Source organism: Thunnus thynnus, chromosome 8 (assembly GCF_963924715.1).
Source record: "Thunnus thynnus chromosome 8, fThuThy2.1, whole genome shotgun sequence".
Lineage (NCBI taxonomy): Eukaryota > Metazoa > Chordata > Actinopteri > Scombriformes > Scombridae > Thunnus > Thunnus thynnus.
The window spans coordinates 12218577-12240810 of record NC_089524.1 but is presented as its reverse complement, the minus strand read 5'-3'; the positions used below and the strand labels follow the sequence as shown (position 1 = coordinate 12240810).

Below are 22234 nucleotides of genomic sequence, written 5' to 3'. Positions count from 1 at the left end.
TCAAGCACTATTGTTTTTTTATTCAAGATCACTCTCCAATTGTCCCTTCTCCCTCTCTTTCTCTTTTGATTATCCACATGCAAAAATACGAATCCCTCAGGATACAAATTCACTTTCACAGAATAATTACAAGATGCTATATGCCACTGTAAACACCACATCAGTGACAGTGACAGTATGCATTTGTCATGAGATGAGACAAAAGCAATATGAATTTGCACTCATGAACAGAATGAGAGAAGATGATTTTTTTTTTTTTTTTTTTTGTGTGTGTGTTGCTTGCTTACTGTGCTATGGGCGTTTGTTCCAGCCTCACCACAAATGAGCCTTAATGTTTCACATGGGATTTGCTGCAGAAGAGAGCAAATTTGTATGAGAGCATCTTGTTTTGACAGACTGTCTGTTTTACCCTCCCCCTTTCTAGTGTGAAAAGCCAGGGACATTTTTTTTTCTGTCTTGCACACTGTCTTTCTTTCTCACTTTCATTTTTTTTTCTTCTTGTGACGTCACAGGTTGATTTGCAAGAGAAGGATCGGGGCACACTAAAGGCTTATTTATGGTAGGTTGCTCGACACTTTTTGACAAGTGTCGCTCAACAGAAATTCAAGAGTCATGCAACGTTTTCAATTCATGCTTTGGCGAAAGGTTTCGGTTGTGTCTCCATGTCACCAGATGCTATCCTCCAGCTGGCTTGTTTAGTTACATCAGCCTTATATCATCCCAACCGGGACTAATTAAACAAGGATGTTACAAGTTATCTAAGGTAACAGAACAAAATATCAATAAGGAAGTTCAGTGAAAACTACAATCTCCATGGCGACGTTAGCACTACCCAATCACACTGCGTGACAAAATATGATGGTGTTCGCAACATAACAAAATTCTCCAGGTGCGCGACGTAAAAGGAAAGTGTTGAGTGGCACTTTTTTCTGTTGAAAATATGTCATTTCTGTCGAGTGAGCTACCATAAATCAGCCTTAAGGCATTTTTGTTTTAATTAGTCAGTAACCTTTACGCCTTATTCGTTGTTTTTTTGTAAGCCATTGCATTCTGGATACACCAGCTCTGTTAAAACAATTGAAACCTTTCTATTATTCTGTTCTATTCTCATGTTGCAAGTAAGTGAACTGCAAAACAAACAAACAGCAAACAGTTTACATTAATGATATTCACATTGTCCTTGCATGTTGGCTGTTGGTTTTAAACTTGGTTTTGAAAAAAGGTTAATGTGTTAGAACTACAATTTTTCATGCGCACCATGCTAGTACGGGCTGCTATTAGATGAAAATGGTATTAAGACTGTTTTCTTCATGCTGGCAATGTAAAACTGTCCAAATCCCATCCACGTACACAGTTCCACGAGGAAACTATTAAAAGAAAGAGTGTCATGCAGTCTGTGTTTTCCTAATGTGGAGCTATTCAGTCGTTCAAAATTGGATTGGCTTTACTGATTTTAATGTGAATATACTCTGAAAATGGTCTGGCTCTGTGTTATGTAGTAAAATCTATAGATAGTCTTAGATGACTCTGATCGTGGGCAGGAAACCTTAATTGAGAAATCCATATATATATTTTTCTTTTCAGTCTGTCTTTGTTTCACGCTGTCTGTCTGGGTGCGGGGGACATCTCTCTCCCTCCTCCCCTCCTTCCCTCTGTGTTTGTACCCTGACTCACAGCAGTCTTCCATGGTCTCCCTGGTCTCTTGGTTTGGCCTGGGGCTTTGAGGTTGTGGTCAAGGCCTAGGGGCATGAAGAAGGAAGAAGAGTCATAATGAGAAGCTCCCCTCAACTCCTGCTGCCCAGTCTGCCCTCGAGGCCCTTTGTCTCCCTCCCTCTCCACTTCCGTGCCACCCATCTTTTCCCCTCTTCCTCTTTTACTGCCTCTCTTCCCCCCCTTCTTCCCTGCTTAATTTCCCCACTTCTTCCCTCTTCCTACACTCAACCTCTATGACTCTCAGTCTGTCCTGCCATTCTTGCCTCTGCCCTCCTCTCCTGGGGGTCCTCTCTACCCGGGGCCTCCTCTCAGCCTCCTCCTCCTTGCCCAGCCTGGCCCACAGTCAATGGGAGGCAGGCAGCCTGACTCCCTCAGAGCAGCAGGAAGCTGCAGCAGCAGGGGTTAGGCCTGTATGGCGCTGCCGGCTGGCTCTGTCAGAAGTCCTGCCAAGCCAAGGATGAGAGACCTTTGCCAGTGCGGTATTGGGGCACCGAATAAAAATATTTTACAGATGTCTGAAGGCAGGCATCAAGAGTCAGCAGCGGCTTACTAAGGCCTAGAGCAGAGGTGTCTTTTTAAGTGCAAACGATGGTGTGTTAATGTATTTTTGCACAGTATTTATGATGAAGAAAATGTAAGTTAAGAACAATGCATGGAGGAGAAAGGGTTTAATAAAGTGGTTTTCAGCAGTCTAGGCATTTTAGGAAGTGGGTGTGTGGTGGGAGGAGGGAACTAGGCTGGACTGATTTAGAAGTGATACATTTGGTTGGATTGCGTTTGAAGAGGGGGAGAATCCGACGCTACTGTACTGTGAATGCTTGGCTGGGCGCCCAACCAGTTCTGGCTTGACAGTTTAACAGTGAATATTTAACATTGCGCCACACTGCGGGGCTTGGCTGTAAACAGCAGTCAGCAAGCAGCATAGCAGCAAAGGCCTGTCTGACACTGGGCCTTGGTTGTGAAGCCCACCTAAAAACAATGCACAAGCAGGAAACACATCTTGAAGTTCTGATTTTAGAAAAAGGCAGATGGCATGGGCTGGTGGTGTCACACTGTAAAAAAAACACCAGGATCCCCTGATGAAAGCAGCTCCCGCTTGCTTTGAACAGCGAGTCTGTCATGGTTGGTGTCTGCTGTGTGGCTCCGGGTCAAACTGTGATACGCAACTACTGGAATTTGCGCTTTTTAAGTTTTTCATGTTCAAATCGACTGAGGGGAAAAACAGAGGGGGGAAAAAACAGGAAGTCTCATTAATATTAATATTCTAATGTGTGAAGGAGGCAGGGAAGACCTCTCTGGTTTAGCTGCTTTCATCCCCTGTTGTGGAGCTTTTCTCTCTCTTTTTCCATCTCTCTTGCTCTCTTTCTTCCCTTCTGTCTTTTTCTGCCGTTTCAGTTACTGGCATTTTCATTTTCTGAAAATCTCTCTTGTGATATAGATAAGCCTACACTTGTATTTTTTACAAGATTCTTTGGGTGAAAATATCTATTTAATGAACATGTAAAATGTTGGCGTGAAGCATCATCAAACATATCTATTGATAGTTCTAGCTGTAAAACACAAATCAGAATATTAGGTGGCATTTTGGGGGTATGAATGACCTAAATTTCAACAGGAATTTGGTCAGACTTTGGTGATGTTGAAATTTAATTTTGGTTGTGTGTGGAGATATTGATGATGATGCATCATGGACCATACTCTCCTTGTATTATTTTGGATTAGTATTTGAGTATTTATTTTCTGATGGGTATAAAAGTAAACCTTTGCCTTTTTAAAAATGCAAACTGCTCCTCTCAAGTATAAATTGAGGGCAGCAGTTTGTGTGATTGCTCCTCTAAGAGACTGCTCCTCTGTGCCCAATGAACAGTTTAGATGAGGAGGTTCTCATTATTTGTGCTGTTTCTGATGACAGAGTGAAGATGTGGCAAGAGTGACAAAGTGTAAGCGCGGTTGTGTGATTGGAGAGGGATGGATGGGAGAGAAGAAAGGAAGGAATTGATTATACGATGTTTAGAGTGGAGTGAGACGGATTTGATGACAGGATTAAGATAGTGGTTAAGACTTTATTTGCTATTATGAGCTGGACAAGGATATCTATTTACAAGATTGTGACACATGATTATTTCCTGCTTTTCCAGGCTCTGTTCCCATCTCTGAGTATTTGTGAGAGGTCTTGTGTGATTTTGGAACTTGGACTCTGTAATTTCAGGCTAGTCACATTTTAAGGGGCCCAGTGTTCAGCTAAGCGGTCAAACAGAGTTTGGGATTCCTCATCATTTGCTCCATGTCTTTGAATTCATATGAGCCCAGCAGAGATTAACATCCCAATGGGAATTAGGTTTAAAATAAACAAATGGTGCGTTTGATGTTGAGTTGTGGCCTTGTTAAGCCCCAGTTGGCCCTGATATCTAGAAATGAGGCTGATTTGTGGAGTTTTACAGATGTTGGGTGAACGGAGGGCAGAGTCCAGCCTCTGTGTGAGGGATGGTGGAACAGGTCTGACATCTCTCCTGAACTGAAAAGGGAAATCCCTGCAGGCACAAAGTAGAGAGGAGGGATAGGGGTGGAGGGCGAGGATGGAGAGAAGTGCGACCCCTTAGGGGTAACGTTATTCTCTGATCGTCAGCTGCTTACACACACACTCGCGCACATTCTCGGATGCTCTGTCGGTGTGCCGGGTGATGCACTCATGCAAAGAAGGATGAGTGCCTGAGGAATAAAAATAAACGCTGAACTTCTTGTGTGCGTGCATTTGTGTGTCTGCCTATGCATGTGTTGTGCTCACAGGTATGTGGGGTTATGTTTCGATAATTATTTGAGTCCAAATGTACATTTTTGAGGTATTTGGCTTGCACTTTTGGCTTAAGGTAGCTAGAGCAGTTTAGAAACAGCAGAATAAGCTTCATTTCTCACTTCATTATTGTGCGCCGAAAATAGACAAAGCATATATTTTCTTTCCCTAGAATACTGATGTGTAATAGAGACGTTGCAAGTAAAGAAATAGGAGCCAGCAGATTTTGTTTTCTCAAGTACCCATTTCAAAACATGTTGACTGTCTTTTATATAGTCACATTATTCCTGATTTATTTTCAGTCCAAGTTTTCCTCAAAGGCTCATCTACCCTTCAAGGCAGAGCCATATGTCTAGAAATGAACAACGCATCCCTGCCTGCATCACTGTTATTAACCGTCGTACTGTTTTTGTTTTTCAAATTTCAATTTCAGCAGGGTAGGGGGAAAAAAAAAAAATCTTGAAGGAAAACCTGAAGAAACCTTGAGCTGTTGATTTGGCTTTGCTTTCTAGATTTTACATATTTGGTCAAAGCAAATCATTTCAATGTGATGTGATCCTAAGCCAGGATGAACTGTGCTTCTGGAATCAACTGAAAGATTCACGTTATTGTCTGTTTCATACTAAGGAGTTGTCTTTCTTGGCAGTGTGACACCGACACTCGAATGCAGAGACAGCACTGTACTTGACCTCCGATAGAGTAGTAGTGCTCTGGATCTGGTTAGGAGATTGTGTGTGCGTGTGTGTGCGGCAGCCAGCAGGGCCCACCGCAGAAGCCACAGCAGGCTGAAACCGAACCAGAGCCAGACCAAGCTTGATTTTTGTGGAGCCATGTTCTCATGGGCCCACTATTAGTATGTATTCAGTATATGCATCCAGTTTGACATTTATTTCTGTGCGAGCCTGCATCTGTTCGGGTGCATGTTTACGTGTATTACATCGATATGTGGGCCGCACTTTGTATCGCTTTTTCCCCCTTTTAAAGTGACAGAGTTGAGGTACGGTTCTTTTGGGTCCTAGATGTTTCCATTACTGACGGTGAAGATGCTGAAGGACTGTGGTCGTATTCCCCCGTCCCCCCCTCGGAGCATATAAGGCTTGAGCCCAGTAAAGCCCCAACACGAGCCCTTAGCCCTCACGTTAGCACTCAGCTATGTAACGAGACATGCCTGGGAACTGCTCCTCTCACATTACTAATGATTTGGACATCTTGCTTTTGTCATTTCCTCTTAGACAAACTTCGACGCTGACGCTGGCTAACTGCTTCAAACTATCCAGGGAGAAGGGGGAAAAAAACCTGCTTGAAGGGAGAATGAGAGACTGCTGGTCTCTCATTCACCAGATGTTTTTTTTTTTAATGGTTGTTTCACAGATGAGAAACTCAAATGACAGGCCTCATCGTCTCCAAACAACACAGGGATGGATCAGCAGTTGTTGCTTTGTCACTGCTGTCCTAGAACCTGCATAACAGGGTAGAAAGCACTACTTCTGCTACAAGTTTATCTATCAGTTGGTTGTTTGAATTATGCAATTTCTGGTTCAAATGGTCCATGTCTTCTCTGTCTCCTGCTTCATCACCTCCTTTATCGAAATTACCAGAGGTAAATGTAATTTCAGAGTCTGAATGCTGCCTGGAAGATGATGCTCTCGTGTGTTGACTCCTGTTAACATGATCACGAGGTTAGGCTTCAGAAAACACAGCTGTTTTGATGAAGACCAGACCCTTGGTTGCAATGCTGTGTAAAACAATCCTTTATTTAGAACAAGCATAAAACTGCGTGAGGCATTCCCTCATTTTATTTTTTTATTAAATTTCCTCATTTGTCCCCATTTTTCTTTCTTTCTCTCTCTCTTTTTTTTTTTTAAACTATAAGCCCTCTAGCCTTGCAGACAAACTGGGCCCCCGCCCTGTGGTACAGAATGTCACATCTGATATCCTGGTGCCAGAGGTGATGAAGCTAATTTGGTGGTCAGTCAGTGACATGGCTAACAAACAAAGCCCTTATTGGTCCTCCAGCACTGGAAGCTCTGCTCTGCTGCGCAATGCTCTGTTTTGCATCGTGAATGCCACGGGGCACTAATGCAACCTAAAGCCTTGGGATCTTCGTTATGCTGTGGTGTGCAAATTTGGGTGTGGATATTTGGTTCAAATAAATTGAGAGGTGTGCTCCTAAGAAAATACCTAAATTGCTGCTTTAATAACCAAATAACTAAATTATCATAGACTTTAGCTTTATTTTGCTGCTTTTGTTTTGCTGGTGGCTTACAGTGTAAAGATTGTTCAATGTAGAGAGGTTTAAATAGCGTATAATACACTGAGCTCAATCTGAATATATTAATTTCAAATATCCTAACATATTTGGGGCTTTTCACATTAAAGTGCCACATTTGAACAGCAACAACAATGACAGCACTGCTTTCTCCTAGAAAAAAAATCAGGCTAGACCTGGCAATCATTTGACGATTTTATGTAGAGCTGCAACAGTTAGTTGATCAATCGATTAGTTGATCAACAGAAAATTAATCGCCACCTATTTTTACAGTTGATTAATCGTTTTGAGTCATTTTTCAAGAGGAAATGTCCAAATTCTCTGATTCCAGCTTCTAAACTAGCTAAATATCTTTGGGTTGTGGACTGACATCTGTGGACGTCATCTTGGTCTATGGGAAACATTGATCTACGTTTTTCACTATTATATATACTAAACCAAAGAACTAATCAATTAATTGTGAAAAAAATCGTTGCAACTATAGTTTTATGTTCTTCAATACAAGACTTTATAGCCCTTTCTTTTCTTACATTACAATAAATTGAATATTTTGGGGTTTCTGATTGTTGGTTGGACAAAACAAGACATTTGATGATGTCACATTGGTTGCTAGGGTATTAAGATGGGCATTTTTCACTTTTCTCTGATGTTTAATAGACCAAATTATTAATCACCTTATCAAGAAACGATTAGCGTATCAATAATCAAAATTGCAACCCTAAACCAGACACTTCACATGTGTATTTCCATGTCTCTGAGTCAGCCTGGACATTATGTTAATAGTCTCAAAGATTTCCTCTATAATAGTGCATTTAACTTTATGTGGCACCCTAGAAGTTATAATTCTGTTCTCGGACCAATTTTAGCCAGGAGTTGGAAGTACATCTATGCTTCAAACACGTGCCTTAGATATGGGGGGGATACATTCAAAATGTATTAGATGTCCTGCCTATTCATTCCCTTGAACATCCTAAAAAGTTATGGCATCACTTGCAGTTAGATCAGCCTGCCAAAATTAAGTGCTCTTGATTTTCACATATTATGCATTCAGTTTCTATTTTAACTGAGGTGTGATGGTGATATGGCATTTTGAAGGGCTGTGAATGTAGTGAGGGTGTGCAAGCATAGCCCAAACCCCCAGGGTCCCCTCTCCTGAACGCCTGGGGGGGTTCTCTCCTTCACACAGCCTGCTCCTTCACACACCGAGCTGGTTTCTGAGGGATCACACAGCTGTCTTAAATGCAGCTCTGTTTTTGCATACTTTGCCCACACAATTTTGTTTTCCTTACACAGTCAGCAATTTGTCAATATACCTTGTCTATTCTCAGTGATTGACAGTATGAATTGGTTTTACCTAGGAAAAGGGGGGGGGGGTGATGAGGAAAAGAAAGAGAGGGGTAGTGTGGCTGGTGGTCTTTTTTCAACCGGTACCATGGCTGTCTGTCACTCTTCTTTTATCATTGAAATTGGAGTTTATCTTTTACAAGCTTGAGTGGAATGTTTTTGTTTTTCGAGTGATTATTAGCATCCTCCTTGGCTGCCGTCGCCGGCTCATGAAATGAGCACATCAAACGGTGCTCTGCACTAACGAAGCGGCGCGGGCCGGCTGGCTGGCTGGCTGGCTGGCTGGCTGGCTGGCTGGCTGGCTGGCTCCTGCCTTTCGCTGTAAGGCACCTGCTGAAGTGACAGGCTGGCAACAAAGGGCCTCTCGCTATGAGAGAGTCGTCATTGCTGCTGTGGAGTGGGCAGGACAATAGAACAGAGAGGTGGCCCGGGCTTTTAGCCACGTGCCAGCTCATGTCAACAACACACTGGAGCAACAGAGCACAGAGGAGCACAAAGGGGAGGAGGTGGCGAGGACAAGAGCAAGCGAGAAGGAGAAAGGGGAGGAGAGTGGCTGACACCTGCATGTGCTTGAGTTCTTTTTTTCGATGGCGGACATCTTTACTATACATGGTGGATGAGGATACGAAAGGAAAACTGAGATAGGAGGGAATACAAATGTGCAGGTGTGCACGCGCATGCAGACACACACACATACACAGATGAAGACAGAGGAGAGTCTAGTGTTGTTAATGGAATTACTGGCTCATGAAAGGTCAGGTGATAGTGCGTATGTGTTTCATAGAGGCTGCAGTAGGTGAAATGTACACGCTCTGAAGCAGAGCACTGTGCTAGTTTGTTTGGATAGTTAGAGAATAAATCAGTTTAGGCCTCACATGAAGCCCAGGCTGTTTGTGCTGTGCTATTTACTTCTGCAGTGAAATAATCATTAGCCTATAAAAATCTGAAAGTGAAAAATGTAAAGAAGGCTATAAATAGTTAGCAAGCAGCATTATGGATCACCGGCCTTGTAGTGTCCCTATAGACCTCAGCAGTTTTCTTTGTCTTAATTCCCTTTTTCATCATTTCGCTGTGCTCCCTCCACGAGGGAGAGGCTGAAGGTCTGAGTTGTGCAAAGATATCACACATACTCATACACATATATGTGTATGTTATACTTTATTTTTATCTTGGTTTTTTTTTTTACATCAGTCTGCAGACCTGCGTGTCAAACATGACTTTCAAACACATTAAACACACACCTTCACACTGAATTTGAAGAGCCTGAAAAATCACATTGATGTTTGATCAGATACATTGATCTGTACGCTCCAACACACTAAGAGATGAGACATGCACACACTTTGTACAGTCTGAAAGAGACTTAGCCATTAATCCAGCCCAATGTTGTGACTGCTGAAAAATGAATCCTGTTTGATGTCAGTGTTATTGTTTGGTTCCTCTGTGTGATTGGTTGAGATTCACGCTGAGCTGCTCCCTGATTAACTTAATACTTTTGTAGCCAGATTTGGGAAACTGGAAAGTCTAAATGATTTGACTCTGTAGTGTCTTTGGCAGGCTTTGCAAAGCGTATTTCTAAAGGTTCCTCCTTTATCTTCATGCTGTTTTTTTTTCATTTTAGATTGAGAGACAATAAAGTTTCCTCTCTTCATTTTGTATTCCACCAAGTCTTGGACGATCTTACTCAAAGACCTCAAAGACCGGCTCACATGCTGAGGTGTAATTGGTCCTCTCCTACTCTCTGTCTCTCTCTCCGCTCATGGTCCAACGTACACGAGTGCTCGCACATTTGGGCTAATGATTCTGAATAGTGATTAAAATGAATTGGAGAGTACGCTGCGTCTGTAGTATCTGGACCCCTCCATCATTAGTGGCTCTCTTTCTCTCTTTTCCTCTTTTTCTCTTTCTGTATCATCAGTGTTAGTCAAGCAGGGGTTTCAGACGAGGCCTGGGGTGGGCTTTCATGAGCACAGACTCAAAGGTTTCTCCACTTCTTGTAATCATGGACACCACTCTTCCAGCACTTTCACTGTCGTCTTCTGGCTCCTCAAAGGTGCCTTTGATTCCTTCACATCCTACACCCGGGCCGGATAGTGTCACATTATATTTTTCCTCTCTCTTTTTTTTTTAACTATCCACCCCAACCCTGCTCCTCACCCCCTTTCTTGCCCTTCTCTTTTCTCTCCTTCTCAGGCCCAAGCTCATCAGTCTGTGTTCATATTTATTGTCCTCGGATCGAGAGCTGATTTAGCACTCTTCTCTTTGGGACCGCTTACTTCCAGGACCCTTCCCCCTCGCTTCCTAATTCATCCCCCCTCCCTGCCAGTTTGCCTTGATCCACCTTTTTATAATCGGTCCCCTCTTTGTTTTTCCTCTTCTCCTATTTTAAATGAATAATGCAGAGAGGAGGAAATAGGGATTAAAGAGGACCTAAAGCCACTGCCAACTTCTGTGGTGCACAGCTCCCCACACCGTCTCTCACAGGACCATGAACACATCAGGGCTAACAAGCTTCTTTTTTTCCATACTGACATTTTTCTCAGTTCTGCATCTGTCCCACTCTGTCCTACTCCATCCCTGCTGTGCCCTGCTGGCTTTTACGTCCCCCCATTCAGTTTTGCTCTAGTTGACTGAAGATATGCTCTTTCATATTATGGTTGAATGACTTGTTGTTCACCACGTTGCAAAAGCCAACTTATACATACTTTTTATAGAGCACGTTTTTTAAAGTTGGGCAAGAAGCTGGTTGTCAAAATGATGGGGGAAATGATAAAGTAAAAGAATTATTTTGCTCAAGAGGTCAATAAACAAGCTACAGAACATAAAATGTTGCATTTGCACAGTTAGCAGCATCATTTCCTGGTAAATGTTTGATGGATACTTTGAGTCTAATGTAGGAAGAATCTGTCTATTGGTGCATATTTGTTCTGGAAACTCAGTCTCGATTTCGGTCACAGCCCTCCTGTGTCTTTTCTGAAGGCACACCGCGTCACATCGGTGCCAACATAGAGGAGAATGGTGTTGTTGAGCAAATAACACAGGCAGTGATGGAAGGTGGGATGTGAGAATACCTGTGAAAAGCTCATATTTCTGCCCATATTTAGAAATAAGGTGTCCTGTGCAGCACACACCTGATTTGTCGGCTCCTGTGCAGTTAAAAAAAAATCAGGTGTGTGCTGGAAGTGTAAGACAGAGAAGACAAAATATAACTCAATGGTTTTAATATCATTTTCTTTCCTCCTCTCGTGCTTCGTCACTATGTTTCTCCCTTCTTCTATCTTATATCTATATAGCTATGTGTGATTGGGCCTGCTGTGGGAATGTCGGGCTTGTCGGGTCTCATTTTAGATGGAAAATAGTCAGAAAACAGTGGTTGTTTACACAGCGTGGTTGGTGGTCTGGATGGGATGGGAAACTTTTTTTTCCCATTTCCTCAGAAAAAACAACCATCAGTTTGTCAGAGAGATATATATATAGAGTTTTTGCTTGCTCACTTACCTTTACACTGTATCCTCATCCAGCACAGTTATGGATAATTTGTAGAAACATTTGTAGTGTAACCTGTGAAGCCCTCCCTCCCTGAAAAATATGGGTCTGGTCTTTTTGCCTTCTCAACCTAGTGTTGAATTTGTATATCATTGAAGGATATTGATTAAAAACACACACATTTTAATCCTGTCCTACCAAAGGCACTAAAACACAAATCTTGATGGTAAAACTTGAAGCTTTAAATATATTTATTAGGATTTGAGGCACACACTAGTAGCATATCCACATATTTACCCTGTATTGATTCTCCCTACAGCACACCAAAAGTTCTATCCTGTTGTATATTTGCAGCTGTCTCAGACCAGAGCTCTGAACTGGGCTCTGGCATGCATCTATGAATAGTTAAGGGATTTAGCTTTTAGCTGCTGCTGCCCCATTGCTGCCAAAATTCTTGCCAGCCAGCCACCATTTCTCGGCCACATGACAGAAAGGCAGGCGGACTTGTACCTTGAGTTTCCACTGCTGTTTGTGACCACCAAATGTTTTGGAAGTCAGAAATTCTTTCCTGTGATGAGAGCAGGACTTTTTGTGGAACTATGAGAGAAACTGTGGAAACAGTGGAGCAGGGTTTTGTGGAGAGAGGGATTTAGTAGATTTAAGGTTAACATGATGAAAGCTTAAGTCAATCTGAGTCTTTAATCTTATGTTTGATTTGTCCAGTCGCTAGATCTTGGCTTTTGATTGGTTGCACCTTGCTTGAACTATGTGCGAGTGGGAGCCCTTAAGTGTGTGACCTCGCCTCGTTAACTCTTCTTGATTGAGTTAGCTTCATTAATTGTGCTGTTTCCTGGCGTGTGTTAATCTAACGTGGCAGTCTTAATTGATCTTGTTAACGTGGGATGTGGGAGGCGAAAGAACGTCAGGGAGCTCAGATGCCCCCTGGTTATTTTGACACGTAGACAGTCAGAAACACAAGAGGGTTAGAGAGAGGAGTAAGGGTGCCAGCCCCAATCTAACAAAACGCAAAGCTGAAGTGCAAAGAATCACAAGGAGAGGCAGGAAGGCCAACCGGGTGGATGACTTGTAAGGCCCTTGTGACACCGAAATCAAAATGCCACGACACCAAGCTAGTCAGGCAACCAGCCATCCAGTCAGCCTGTGTCTAATAAGCTGTATTTTCACCTTGCATTAAAACCCTCCGTGCAGATCCAGGATTTTTCCAGATTGTCTCAATAGGGCCTGAAGCCAAATTAATTATAAATATTTGATCATCATCATTGGCATCTTAATAATAGGTTTTAAAAATTAATGAAATCATAATCATTAAAAATTATCCTGTCATCACTGTACACAGTAGGTCAGTATGTGGTAGGCTGATGGTGTTTGGTGTGTGTGGTAGTTGGTCCAATTCAAGCCAAACACAATATAGAATTTTCCCTTTAACAGAATAATTGATGAAATTGTAGAACACTTTGCATAATTTGCATATTAATGAGGAACTTCTTAACATTATTGTTCCTCCCTAATGCATTAAAGTATCAACCACCCATGTAATGTGAAAATAAATATGCTGATATAAATATCTGAAAGACAATATTTTTATTAACTACAGTCTTTACCCTATAATTGTACAGGCCTGGTGGACCGCCAGGCCAATGAGAGCCACTGCCAGGCCAAAAAAATATTATTTTATGCCAAAAATAATGCCAAATATCCATTCATTTGGAAATAAATAGCATCTGGGAGCCTCTGTGCAGCGCTGTTCTGAAACGTGAGTTAACCGCTGTGTCATTGCCTGGGAAACTCTCGGTAGCGTATCTCCTTTTAAGGAATATGGCAGTGCGTAATATGTGTGCGTAACAGGTGAGTGAGTGGTTGAGTGAGAGAGCGAACGGCAGAGAAGTGACGGTGAATTCGAGTGGAGCAGAGGACAAGGTTAGCAGTAAGTTGTCAATCTGGAAGTAAATGTACAGTAAAGGCTACAGCGTGTCAGTTAAAAAAAATGCTGCAGCTTGTCAAGACCAAGAAAAGTCACGTCTGTTGTTTCCCCAACTGCTGGAAAAGTGAAGGGGGGTTAGTTTCAAAGTGAGCAACAATGGGTTTGCCTAACCTGAAGATGCCAAACAGAGAAATAAAGAACAGAGAAATATGCAGCTGCTGAGATTTGAGTAGTCTGAGTGGTCAATGTGGGGGAAACGCTGAACTAATAACCTCATTAGTGTGATTATGTTTAAAATGTTTCAGTGATTGTGTCGATATAGCAGAATACTGAAGTTCTTATTCTCTTTTGTTTGATAGGAACCTCTGGTTAGGTTTACATGTTGAAGTAATGACATTTTAAGGCCAATTTTTAGGAGTCCAAGGAGTGAAGCTCGCTGCTGGAGTCCTATTGTATTTGTTTTCTTTCTTCCTCTTTCTTATTTTTCTCCGCTAAAAGTGTTAGTGCAGTAAAAACCAAAACCAAAACCAAAAGTCACCAAAATTGGAAGTTGGGTTGCAAATTCCACCCACTACTCAGGCACCTAAAATAACACTCATTGACCTCAAGGGGGTGCTGTAACAATCAAGTTTATGTTTTTGCAGTCATCTCAAACAACTCTCTTAATTCATCTGCATCTTTGCTCCAATGGTCTTCTGCTCTAAAAATGTCAAATTTTTTTGACTTTTTCTCAGTTTTCTTAAAATCCTATTTTTGACAACTTGTCAGAAACCGTTGGGCCAGTCGTCCCAAAACTGTTAGAATCATATACAGACTTTGCTGTTCTAAAGTTATCGAGCTCATTTCAATATCCGTTTTGAAAAGATACATTTTTAGACCGGTGTCTTTGAGTTAAATTTCACATAAATGCTCATAAATCAAAATTGGTGTAAACTATTGTAATCAAACTCGGTGCACATGTTCGGATGCTAGGTTAAAGCTACGCTACACAGTCTTGTGATATTCTGCCACTATGGGGCGCCACAAATGCGAAAAGTTTATATCTCATAATTGGCTACATGGATTCGTACAAAATTCACTTTGCATGATCTAGGGTCACGACTCGGCCAACGCATAAAATTTGGTAATGATTTATTAAAGTGGGCGTGGCTTATTGCAACAATCGAAACTTCTAGACATTTCACACTCCAAACTTCAAAATAAATCACCTGTACGTCCTACAGAGCTGAAATATTTTCAGCACATACACTGTGACAAAATTTTGCCTTACTGCAACCTATGGTCAATTCAGCAATTAAGCCCGTCATTCTATATTTTTCAAAATATGCAAAATCAATTAACATATATATCTCCACAAGTCTTCATTCATATTATACCAAAATTGACATGGACATTCTTTGAATACTTGGTAGCAAGTGTTTCAAATGGTGTTCTCATCGGTCAAACGGTGAGTCTGCAGTGAAATCCAGTGTCTTACTGTAATTAGTATTGTATGCACAACATTTTCTGTTTTGCCAAATGTTTGATCAAACTTCACCAAAATATTTGACAGTACACCCGAAACCAGCAAAATGGTGTGTGGCTTCATTCAGCATTTTATCACCAACATTTTGACTGTTGTAAGCGTTTTAAGTTTAAATAGACAAAATACCCCAGTTTTGCACATGTGATGTCATTGCCTCAAGTTGTGAGAAAGTGTGTGGAAACCATACAGGGACCTTCCAAGCACCAAATGCGGGTAGATTTTCCGTTTGGCGAGTAAATCTCGGAAGGCTATCCGCCACACTGGCGGATAAATGTTTGTACCAAAATAGACATGTCATAAAATATCTGGCAGGATAGTTTCTTTTTATTATTCTTCTTCTCTGCTAAAAGTGTTTGTGCAGCAAAAACCGTAAGACCTAGAAACACCAGAAATTGGCAGGTGGTTTGCAAATTCCATCCACTACTCAGGCACATATAATGACACACACTGACCTCAAGGTGACGCTGTAATAATCAAGTTTACGTTTTCGCAATTATCTTGAGAGCGGCTTGGCCTAGAGTGAAAATTCTTTCATCATTTCAATTTCTGAAGTCATCTGTATCTGGTCTTCTGCTCTAAAAATGTCAAATTTTGTGATTTTTCGCAACCTGCTTGGACCCCCTGATTATTGCTGCTTGTGGCTATATTATTAACTTTTTTTGGGTTGACTCATGGGAAGGAGCATATGGGATTGTTCCCATGTTGACACATGGGAACGATCTAGGTTAAGTTGTACTATGATTATAAGGAATTTTGCTCCACATATTAAGACGTGTCACTCAGACATTAAAACAGCTTACAGTAACATTTGAACATTTTCTACCACTTTTTTCTGTCTGCGCACACTGTACCTGCACATATAATGAGCACATTTTTCTGGATATGCTTTGTAAAAATATATCTGTCTGTCAGAAGAATTTCATTATAAACATTAAAGTCTTATTTTTCCTTCTACTCGAAAATACGAACCGAAAGATTCAGGATTGAACATTTAACAATCCTTTTCTATTTTTGCCTTTTTTGCCTCAAGCAGCGGGTGCTTTTAAATCCTTACAATTTGTAAACCATCTTTACCTTTGAATTGATTTAAACTTGTTTGAAACAACCTTTTAATGTAAATTTCAGTAAAAATATTCCCAATGTAGTCATTGCAATCCCAGGAGAAAAAGTGTTGTGCAAACACTTATTTTTATGATCTTCAAAGCTCACATGAAGGCCAGCGAACCCCAGGAAAGAAAAGCAGAACTAATCTAAAATAAACAACCATTGAATTGGTAAAGTTCTCGTTAGCTCACACGCACACATACACATGCCTTCTTACATACATGTGGACACACACACACACACACAAACATGCCCTTAGTGCCTTGCAGATATCTAGAGGTCTAATTAGCATTATTAACCTTTAGTGAATGGGACTGACGACATCAGCGGGGAGACAGCTCCTCAGTGCCATTTTCCTCTTCAATGTACCGGGGGATTTTTAATTGGCCAGGGAGGTTTGAGGTCTTGCTGTCTGTTCGTCAGAGGGGACAGAGACGAGAGACAGTTCGTAATACACAAATGACAGACTGACAGATCTGCAGACAGACTGCCTTCACTCTGGTGGAAAAAACATGCAAATGTCCTCCTGTGAAGTGTGTTGTCTCCATTTCTCTCTCAGTGGAAGTTTAATGTGTGTGTGTTCATTTGTGTTTGCATGCATGTACAGTATTCATGTAAATAAGACTTTTTTTTTTTTTTTTTTTAGACAAATAGACAACTGATTGTGGTAGAATAATAAATCCAGCACTAGAATCTGGATCTGCACACGACCGTTATAGTCTTGGCCATTTCCTTTGTCCCATTCCTGAGTACTGAATAAGCAAAGTCTGGACGTTTATTTTCCTCTGCCTCTGTCGATAGCTTCTGTCGTTAATGCTTTCTAACATTCGCTATTTCCATGTTCCCCACAAGCATAGTGTGTGTGTGCAGATGCATGTGCACACCCACATGTCTGCACACACTCAAACAGCACAGCAAATGTGTGTTCACATTTCTTTAGCTTAATTCTGCATGTGCAATACATACAAACACCTTATATATGTGTTTACTTGTGGATGACACATAGTTGTTGTTATTCATGCACTCCGTTCTGTGTAAATTATGAGTAAATTGGTGTTAATTGTTACACTATGTTACCATGTTGTGTGTACTGGAATTGATCCTGGAGCATCTGTCAAAATTTGAGTGCTTCCCACATACATGAGTTGAGTTGAGACTCTGTAATCATAAGCTAATTGCATGAGTGAATATAATTTTTGCATCATACTTTTTCTCAAAGATTTGTGTAAATTATTCATTCAGGTAACATTTCATATTATGGCACTGTTTGTTTTAAGTGCGGTGATAAGCCAAGCAACCGGTGGTGGAGTATCTTATGCAATTAGCTTGCTTCTAGGCTACATGCCAGAATGCAATTATACAGCACCGTGTCATACACCCGCATTCAACACGCTCACCTCTGCGTGACCTATTTCCTCAGAAAAAAGAAAATGAAGTGGAACTACTTAGATGCCGGTATATCCAGGAATTCCAATGAGACGTTACTTGGAGGAATGCCAAGGAAATATAGAGTGGCATTATCTCTGCTTTGTCCAGATTAACATCGCTGCCTGCTGTAGCTCCTCCATGCCGCAACTTGAGACAAACCCAGACAAAGAGTGTCAAATCCGCAGGCATGACGTGGGATCCAGTTCTGCTGAAACTGGACACCAACCAAACTGTGGCAGCAACCAGCACTTGATAGTTTGGTGCTGAACAACAGAGAACGCTTGTCCAGTTGATTGAGGTTATTATTTTCTGCAGGGAGAACTAAATTTCTGTGGTATTTTAAAAAGGAAATCACCGCCGAATGTTTGTCTGATGATCTACGTTGAGTACGGCTAACCAGAAGTTCTGTTTTGTGGATTTGATTCTCAGAGGTGTAAAGGATCAAGCTCCTGACACCATGGATATGGACACCCAGCCACAAGGACAGCAAGCAGCCGTGCCAGTGTTTCAACCCCAGGTAGACTCCACACACAGACAAACAGCAAACAGGAATTGGCGATATGATGACACATGTGGTTAGATAATTGAAAATTGTGTTCTGCCACAGTTTTTGTCATATGAAAGTTGCAAACCAGTGAGGTGATCTGCTTTATGGTAGTATTAGATTTTACTGTTAAAAAAACTGTAAAAATCTTAAAGTAATGGTATCGAAGCACCTAAAAATGATACAATCAGGTTATTTTAGCTAGAAACAATTTCTCAGTTGAATTCTTTGCAGATGTACTTTATCATGATCGATATTGTGTTATAAAACTACAAATACTGACATTGTCCACCCCTGTTGCTAAGGGTTTCTATGCCAGAAAATCCTTTATTCTCAAGTCCTATCACGTTTTATCTCATCATACAGTGAATAATGTTGTTAAATTAAATAAGGAATATGGTCTTACGAACTGTTTCCCTGTAGGTTCATTTACAATGAGGAAGTGTTTCATCCATTCATTTCAAGTATTGTATCCCTCCTTCTTCACATTTTCAACTGTAAATATTCTATATTACCTTTTTTTTTTTTTCCCCCCCTCTTCTTCGTCAATCAAGTTGCACCTTTCAGTCCAAGCATCCTTCAGACCACTGCAGCCTGTGTGCGAGATAGACAGCAGTGGATGAATGTTGAGTTGTTTCTATTGATCAGAGCTCTGGAGGCTGGCAGAGCCTGGCCTCCCTGCATGCCTCTTTTGGTTCGATACAACTCAGGTTTGCTCTGTGCAGATCTGGTCACTGTTGGATTTTAATACCGCCCTCCAACATCAGGCCCATTGATTTCTTTCCAGAAGGATGTTTTTGCCTCCATAACTATTGAATAAACTTTAAACAAGGAGGATCATCCATATGCCCTAGAGTAAATGTGGATTTTTTTTTTTGTTTTTTTGAGAAAAGAAACAACACTAAAAATAGGCCTGTTGTTGTTTTCCTTGTGTATGCAAGGGCACTGCAACATTAACACTGGAATTACCAAGGGAGTTAATTTATTCTAAGATTTGTAATTGCAAAATTAAGGATAATTGGGTTGCACACAGAAGAAAGTCAGATAAAAGCTCTAATGATTAATTTGACTTTAAGCAACACCCCCTACACATCCACACACAAACACTAGATCTACTGATCTCCCAGCAGTTGATTATGTGTTATTGTTCAAGCTTAATGATTTTTTTTCCCACTGTTTTTCAATCTATTTCTAGCAGTTTTCATCAGTGTTAATTCCAGGCCCAGGATTTTGTGGCAATGTTATTGGTAGTACAGTGAGTTTTCTACGTTGCATCATGTTTTTTCCACTCACATAGAGGCTCGTCTGAACTGATTTCACATTTACTGGGAGATGGAGAGAGCGAGTCGGTTAGAGTACAGTATGTAGATTGCTGTCTAACCTGCATCCAGATGGGTGTCTTTCAACAAGTCCTGTATCTGTTTCACACTTTCCCAAGGTTCAGTCTGCTTGGCAGCACAGGGGAAAAAAAAACCCCACCAGCCTCCTGAAGAAATCTGAATTGTATATGCGATGAAGGATATTCTGTATCGCTTGCAATATAATTTCTTCTTGGTCCCGAAGGTATGATGCATATGCATTAGGTAAACGAGATGAGCTGGTAAGATGTGCATTTTTAATGGCGCATTTGCTCTTTGAGTGAGTGGGAGGGTTGGTGAGGAGGCCCCTCAGATCAGATTTTGATCGTCACTGCAGAGTTTGACAGACATGGATCTGTCTGTAAGCGCTGAGACAAGGTGGTGCGGTTGTGGAGCAGATTGAGAGGAGAAGAAGGAGAAGCACCTTTGGGGTGAATCCTTGCGCTTTGACTGCCTGGCTGGCTCACTGGCTGACTGGCTGAGGATGAATATTGCATGGTGCCATGCTCAAGGGGGCTGGTGACTGGTGAGGGTGGGAGTAGTGGGCCTCCCTGCCTGCCAGTCGCTGTCTCTCTCTGTCTGTCTCTCCTCGTAGCCCTCCCTTTCTAGGAGAGTATGTAGACTACGAATTGGTATAATTTTGTACACACTGCTTACGTGTGAAATGACATTTGTCCACACTAAATGTTTCGAGATTGCCGTCCACCAAAACACCTGAAATCTCTCTTCTTCTACACCTTATTTTGGTTGTCAAACAACAAAACTACGCGTCGCAGCCAACATCTGGCCAGCAGTGGGAAAAGACAAACCGTTCCTTTTGCTTTGTCTCAGCTGGTTAAACCTTTGTTTTGGTTTTGGATACAGCCAAGCTCAAGATTTAATTGTTCACATTCGTATATATATTTTATTCTGTTGTTTGACAATTGGAAAAAGTTGTAAACAGTGATTTAATCTTCATATGCTGCTGCGCTGAACGTTGGTCACTATCCCAGTGTGGTTCGACAAAATAAACAGAAATACAGCTTAATGACAACCAGGGCTGCAACTAACGATTAGTTTCATTATTGATTAATCTGCCCATTGTTTTCTCAAATAACGGATTCAATCATTTTTTCTATGAAATGTCACAAAATTTAAAAAATTTAATAATAATAATTTTTAGAGCCCATGGTGATGTCTTCAAATGCTTTGTCTGATCAAAAGTCCATATTCAGTTTACTATCATATATGACACAGAAAGGCATCTAATCATCACACGACTAATGACTAAAATATTTGATTATCAAAATAGGTGCTGGTTAATTGTTGCAGCTCAACAACATGACAACACTTTTATTGTGTGATTGTTAAATTCACATTTAAAATTAATGTTCAAAGAGAGGGTTACTGTGACAAAAGGTTGTCTTTTGAGTTAATCTTATGTCATCTTTTTCTCTAAAGCTTACAATTTCCTCATCCAGATTGATCCACTCTCTATTTAAAAAGAAAAGAAAAACAAAAAAAACCAGCAACGTGATTTTCGGGTGACTAAAACACTGTTTCAGTGTGGATGATGTGCCAAAACAGAAAAAGATGCTTTTTCAGATTTAGCCGACTTAGTTTGGACGTACTGAGTGTGTCTCTCTTTCTGTTCCTGCCTCCCTCCCTGTCTCTCTCCACGGGAGACGGCACCTCTCCACCGCCGCTGGACTTTCTGCGGCAGCCGTTGGCACTGCTGGGCTGTCACATCACACCCTCTGCCCTCTGCTGCTTGTCTCCCCCCCACCCCCCTCTCACCCTATCTCCCTCTTTCTCTCTGTCTTCCGCATTCCCTCTTCCACTCTCCATGTGTCTTGTCAGTTGTGTTTGGCAATGGTGTCATTATTGGGCAGCCCGTATCACACTTCCTCCCATGAGCTGTCAGTCTGCTCTCTCTCTCTCTCTGTCTCTGTCTCTCGCTCTCCTCTCCTCTCCTCTTCTCTCTCTCTCTCTATTCCTTTCTTTTTGAATCCCCCTGCTAGTGAGTTGCCCATGGTGGTTGTGTGTCACCTTTATACCCAAGACACGCTGTCCCTCACAAACGTTACCCATAATGCCTTGCACGGCTGCCGCTTAATCTCCATCCCCTGCAGCTTGTCCCTATCACCAACCAGTATGACATGAGTGCAAAGAATAAGCAGAGCTGGCACTCCACATGGTACAGCCATGAAATCTAAGTCAAAAAAAAAAAAAAGAAAATCTGTACTATAAAGATCAAAATTTGGAAAGAAAAGATAATCATCAAAGTACTGAACGCTGATTATTCTTTGTCTCAGCCTATATTTATAGTATAAGCCTGGAGTGATTGATCATGTCTGACATCTGACATGTGACCCTGCATTGATAGTCATCTGCCAATTATGACATGACTAGTTTTTATTCTTCTGTCTCAACATATATAGCAGAGGATTGTGATGAATAGATATGAAAGAAACAAGTAATTAATTGATTTAAAGTCTTTCGAAGCATCATCGTTAATTTTTTAATGGGTGCTTTTATCCAAAATTTTTTTCTTTCCCTTCTCTTTCATAACATCTCAAGAAAGTATCATACAGGTAACCTTAGTTTGTGCTATGCTTTACCCATTCAGATACACACGGCACTCAAGACCTGTTCAAGTCCACTAGGCAACTCTTCCTCTACACAATCAAGTTTAGATCCTTATGAGCAGTAGTCTGTGTAACCCTCTCCTCCCAGCTTTGTTCAGACGCT

At 41.3% G+C, this 22234-nt stretch overlaps 1 protein-coding gene across 3 annotated transcripts in view; it reads left to right on the top strand.

Moving 5' to 3' along the window:
- Window positions 1–22234, top strand: part of nek7 (NIMA-related kinase 7) — a 67493-nt gene that overhangs the window by 5500 nt on the left and 39759 nt on the right. Inside the window, exons 2-3 of one of the 3 annotated variants that reach the window (XM_067596538.1) lie at window positions 513–559; window positions 18032–18119. The exons of 1 other annotated variant lie outside the window; for it this stretch is intronic. In XM_067596538.1, the coding sequence (XP_067452639.1) occupies window positions 18060–18119 (60 nt within the window). In that variant the 5' untranslated portion in view covers window positions 513–559; window positions 18032–18059. The remainder of the gene's footprint in view (window positions 1–512; window positions 560–18031; window positions 18120–22234) is intronic. One more of the 3 variants, XM_067596537.1, reaches the window with a different exon arrangement.